At 31.4% G+C, this 5,740-nt stretch overlaps 1 protein-coding gene across 4 annotated transcripts in view; it reads left to right on the forward strand.

Annotated features, from left to right (window-relative positions):
* Window positions 1–4,949, forward strand: part of LOC106657744 (DENN domain-containing protein 5B) — a 29,646-nt gene extending 24,697 nt beyond the window's left edge. For 2 of the 4 annotated variants that reach the window (XM_014379415.2, XM_014379416.2), the window contains 8 exons: window positions 46–310; window positions 991–1,104; window positions 1,723–2,005; window positions 2,094–2,361; window positions 2,433–2,745; window positions 2,821–2,997; window positions 3,076–3,286; window positions 3,359–4,949. In XM_014379415.2, the coding sequence (XP_014234901.1) occupies window positions 46–310; window positions 991–1,104; window positions 1,723–2,005; window positions 2,094–2,361; window positions 2,433–2,745; window positions 2,821–2,997; window positions 3,076–3,286; window positions 3,359–3,548 (1,821 nt within the window). In that variant the 3' untranslated portion in view covers window positions 3,549–4,949. Of the gene's footprint in view, window positions 1–45; window positions 311–518; window positions 555–990; window positions 1,105–1,722; window positions 2,006–2,093; window positions 2,362–2,432; window positions 2,746–2,820; window positions 2,998–3,075; window positions 3,287–3,358 lie in introns of all 4 variants that reach the window. The other 2 variants (XM_014379418.2, XM_014379419.2) reach the window with 2 other exon arrangements.
* Window positions 4,950–5,740: the final 791 nt, after the last annotated feature.

Raw genomic sequence — 5,740 nt, forward strand, 5'->3', positions numbered from 1 at the left:
CCTGTGCTCAGCTAATGGTTTTTTATGATTTTTTTGACATTATAGGACTGCAAAGCCAAGACAAAGCGAATGTTGGTAGAAAAAATGGGATCCGAGGCAGTTGCATTAGGCCACGGTGGAGAGTCACTTTCCGACGTCGAAGAAAATACTCTAGTTGCAAGTTTGTGCGACTTGATTGAACGAGTCTGGAGCCACGGGCTTCAAAATAAGCAAGGCAAAAGTGGTTTGTGGACGCATCTTATTATGTATCAACAGATGGAGGAGTGCAATGACAGTACGAAGTCGATGGACGCAAACAATCTGTCACCAGGTACTTCTTTCTTGTCAATCATAAAGAACTAGAAACTAATGTTAACGTTTTGATCAACTAGTATTTCATTGACATACATATCATATTTTTGTACATATAATCGTTGAAAAAAAATTACTAGCTGCATATCCAAAAAATTTTAACAGCTAATGGTGTAAGATATGTCTATAATTTAACTAATTACTGTATTGTAACAATTGGATCGCAGCACTCGCTTGGTTCGTGCTTCGGAAGCGGCTTGACTGTACGTTGTTCACACGGAAAAGTTTTTACAATTCATAATGTTAAATGTGCAAATTATTATTTTTATTTTGTAGCAAATTAGCATTCATTTTATTTTTTATTATTTCTTCAAGTTCTGGTAAATTTTTTTGAGACAAAAGTTTCCATTGTACATTACTCTAAGCCTATTTTTGCACTTGCTACATATACATTGTTAAAAATACACAAATCAAACACTCGATTCATTCGTTTTCGAATCTCATATTTCACGAGTTTTCATCAACATTCAATACTAATTTTTGGTGCAGGTGTCGACAATTTTCAAAGTTTTAGCAAGTTAAATTTCGTGAATCTGAAGAAGCTTACGTCTTCCCCTGCATCGAGGATTTATTTTTTTGTTTCGCAAGCAGTGTAAATAAATGAATTACATTTCTGTTTTTATTTTATGTTACGATTAGCATCTAAAAAACCATCCAATAAGCTTTCTCGGTTGTCGGATCGTTTGGTCTCCTCGTTAAAAAACAAACACATTTACGAACTAGCTTCGTCTTATTTCAAGGAAAATATGAGTGGTAAGAATCTGCTTAAAGCAGATAAAAGTGGTTGCTCAAAATTAACATTAACTATTTACGAGTGATGTATCATTGAACTAATACTCAATCGAAAGAAAAAAATTCAACAATTTTTCAAAAAAGTCGGTTTTCATTTGTCTATACATAGAATATGGTATTAGAGTTTACGTGGACTTCGATATATTATACAAAAGAACAAAATTTGAAAACTTTTAAAAGTATTTATAGATACTCAAAAATATACTAACACACTATGCACAAAACTTTTTACTTTTATTATTTTATTTTAAGTTGTTTTTATAAATAAATGTATTGATGGTTATGGTAAATGTTTGCTGTTTGTTTTTGAATGCTTTTATTGAACATTCTATAAATCTTACATTTCTTCGTAGAAAGTTGGTAAATGTTTGATAAAATTGCTTTAAAATTTTCAGAGATTTTTCAGATCTTAAACTATATTATGCCTGATAATTATTTGATTTATAATTAACTACATTGCTTGATATTTTTTTTTCTTACTTCCATTACAACTCCATCGATATCGGCATGTTTGTCTTTGTGTGCGAAAGTTTTCTTAAATTTCCTAAAACTAATAAACCTTTTTCTTTGCTGGTTTAGATCTATCAAATCTTGCGCTAGAAACCGACGTATCTCCGAGCAGGAACTCGGAAAATCAACGGCATAAATCACCAGCGAGTACGGATCGCGAGAGACGCTCCATCGGGCCCGAACAATTGAAACCCCTACCAGATTCGTTGCTCTTCGATATCAGAAATGTGCAAGCGATGACTGACATAAAAACTCACGTCGGTTATGCTCGAGCTTGGGTCAGGCTGGCATTAGAAAAGAAACTACTGTCGAGACATCTGAAAACATTGCTCAGCAATACTGCTCTTTTAAAGTACGTTTGCATCATAATAATTTACAAAGCAAATTTCATCGAGTAAAAGAGTTTTAAAAAGAAAACATTTAATTATTTTTATGTTTAGGAGTCTTTACAAACGATCGGCTTTTCTTCGATGCGACGAGGAGAAAGAGCAATTTTTGTACCATCTATTAACACTCAATGCAGTGGATTACTTCTGTTTCACTAATAATTATCCGATGACTAAACTGCCCTACAGAGTAATTATATTTCCCAGTAGAAAAGCCAGTGCGTCTACAACTTCGGCAAACTGCTGGATAGCGATATCTGGATCTTTGGGAGAAACCAATCCAGTTAACGTTCCAAAAGGAGCACTAGAATTCGTATTCCATGTAAGTAAAATCTAATAATGAAATTCACCTGAAAATTAGATTTATTTAAGATCATCTTGCAACTATTTTAGCAAAAAAATTTGGGAGTCTTATCTACTTTGCGCATCGGTCACGATAATAGCGGTACATCGCCGAAATGGATGGTCGAGCACGTGGTCGTGCGCAACGAGGTAACGGGCCACACGTTCAAGTTTCCCTGCGGCCGATGGCTGGGCCTCGGAATCGACGACGGCTCGACCGAAAGATTACTCGTCGGTGCGATCGTGCCCAAAAGCATCGACAACGACGAACTCGTGGAAACCTGCTCGACTCCGCCACGATGCAGATCTCCCAGCATACCGCGCAGGCCGAGTATTTCACATCTCGAGCTTCAACAGATGCTTGGTATGGATTTTTTGTTTTCTTTCTCAAATATAATTTTGAGACGATGGCTGAAGCTAAATTTGGTTCATTTTTCAGGCGAGGCCGTGAATGCAATAGTCAAGTATCACTATCGTAAAGAGCTTCAAGAAGGATCGCTAACTGCCTTGTTATGCGGCGAAAGTGGTTTAGTTCCGTCCCTTGAGCAAATATTTTTATTCGGATTTAAAAATCAAAGAATATTTGGAAGAAATTTCTATGTTTGGGATTATTTTAGTAAGTTTTTTCATGTAATATAAGCAACATCAACATTGATTATGGGATTATTTAATAATCGTTTCATAATATTTTTAGTACGCATTAAAGAGAACTTTGAGATGAATTTACTAGAGGAAATGAATGATTATTCGTGGCGACTTGGAAGAGACAAAAAGTTGCAAGCTGAAAGAAACCGAAAGTTTGCTGTTTTGAAGTGTTATTGCCACCTGCTCGATCAAATTAATACTTTTAGTCAAACCCTTGGAAAAGATGGAAAGTTCCAGCTGTTTATATGTTTAGCTTTAAGGTAAGATTTTAATAATTGAGTGTTGAATCCCAAAAACAAGATTTCTAATGTTATTAATTATTTTTGATATAGGGAGCAGCTATTGCATTTAATGTTACGTCCAATGAGTGAAGCTCGAACTACAATAGAAATGTATGAAGAAATGTCATTCCTGCGGAATCCATCGCTACTTACTTTTCTGGTACAAATGCTAGAGCCTCTAGGTAGTTTTCACATAGTCCTTGAAAAAAGTTTAACTCATGGAATCGCCAGTTTAAGCTAATAATGTTAAACAAATCCAAAATATATACTAACAACGTTTAAATGTTGAATTCCGCTGTTGAAATGATTAATATTATATATTAATTGCAGACATGTATGACACTTTTGTGTATTTCTATACAAATGACCTGACGAGATACTCAAAACAATTGATAAAATGTACGGTTTTAATTTGAATTATTATAATTAATAGATGAAATTATCTATAGTCTTAAAAAACATGAACCAAATAAGCTTCTTGTAGTCTAATTTTGTCTCTTATTTTAATTATGTATCATGATTATAGTATAATGCTGTATCGCGTTGGTTATTGTGACTGATTACCAAAGATAGAGATTGATATTTTTATTTAATCATGACAGTTATGTGATTTTCAGTTGCATAATCAATGTGAATTAAATTTAGGGAATTGTCTGAATCCTAGTATTGTTATAAAAAAAATTCTAACATAAATAGTTGTGCCAGAATATACATGTATATGTGCTGAAGTAATTTTTACTGTAAATATAATAATTTTCAATTGTCTTTTTATTTACAAATTATTATAATTGAAATGAGTCGATTTATTTGTTATGTAATTGACTAAGTTGTTTATAAAACTATAATCATTTTTTGTTTTCTAAAATTTAAACCATGAATTGCACGTCGATTATTTGAATGTTCTTCACTTCGAGATTTATAATTTGAATGAAAGTAAAAAAATTTATTATTGTATTTGTACATAAAAATACGCCAAAAGTCATATTATAATATTGGTAATAATTGTTTGAATATCACACAAATTTATATGTGCTAATGTGCTTCACTTATTAATTCGTTATCAATTGACCAAAAATAACATTTCTGAATTCTTAATACCGTTTATTCATTGAGACAAGTTCTCTTATCTTCACAATGGTCTTTCATAATGAAGTACTAGGAATTTTAAAAATCATGGGATTTTTACAAAGCACACATAGAGTGAATAAGTTTTTAATTTTAGGCAAAATGAAACTTTTATAGCATTGAAACATGATATGAATATGCGAGTAATTAAGTGCCAAAATCTTTTGCAGTTTTATTGGAGTAAAAGTTATGTTCATTTTGTGAAATTTATATATTATTTTGTAGTGTATGTGATATTAGTATATCTTTCTCCTCATTTTTTATATGTATTATGAAAATTGTGTTTAATTATCAAATTTTATTTTTACCACCATCAACTGATTTATTTGTCATAAATTAGTCTTCCTATTTGTAAAAGTACTTGAACAGTTTTTCAAGTAACATAGACTCTAATAATTTTCACAAATACTAATTTGGTGTAATAACTCATAATATTGTAAATAATATACCAAATAAAAAATTATGGCTGACTGTACAGTAGGTAAATTTACTGTATTAAAAATTGAATGACTGAAAAGATTTTGTCTTATTTCCACGTAAATTTTAATCGCCCTCAAGGTTTTGTTTTTTTTTTATGTTTTTAGCAGTTAAATTCATTAAAAAATGAACTTCGATGCACTAAAGGCGACGTGTGTCCATATGTGTCAAGTATTGGACCAATTGAAATAATTTAAATTATGGGAGGAAATTCAATTGCAATAAATTATGTTTTCATAAAGATCATTTTTATTTTCGAAAAATTTTCAACACTTCAAAATCTAATATGCAAACATGCTTGCATTGAATATTAAGGTAATATTAAGCATAGTATCTTATAAGTATCCCTAAAAAACTTTAACGATACGAAAAGATTGGGCTATTTTACATTAAATGGATTAGAACAGCCTTTATAAATTTCAAGACGATTTATAAATAACACACTTTTGCCAAATATAAAAGCCTTGACACAGCATTAGGGCCAACTTACGTTTAAGTTTTTTTAACATTTCGGTTATAAAAATAAGGCACCATCTTGTACTACATTATTCCTGACGTATGGCTGAACTTTTCCGCCAACACGTTTACAAAGTTTAAAATTGTGCTTAATAAATTGACAGTTATTAAAAAAGAATGTAGGTGAAGACTACCCTGACAATTTCATGTGTATTTTTAGCATAGAAAAATATGTAATAAAAATATTTTATACGCCAAGGCTGCACTACTATATAATTTTTAATGAACTTGAAAAAAAGATCTTACGTTACATAAGATTATAGAAAATTTAATAACTTTTCTTGTTAGAAAATCAGGAAAAACAAGGAATTCGTA

Source organism: Trichogramma pretiosum, unplaced genomic scaffold, assembly GCF_000599845.2.
Source record: "Trichogramma pretiosum strain Unisexual culture from Peru unplaced genomic scaffold, Tpre_2.0 scaffold75, whole genome shotgun sequence".
Classification (NCBI taxonomy): Eukaryota; Metazoa; Arthropoda; class Insecta; order Hymenoptera; family Trichogrammatidae; genus Trichogramma; species Trichogramma pretiosum.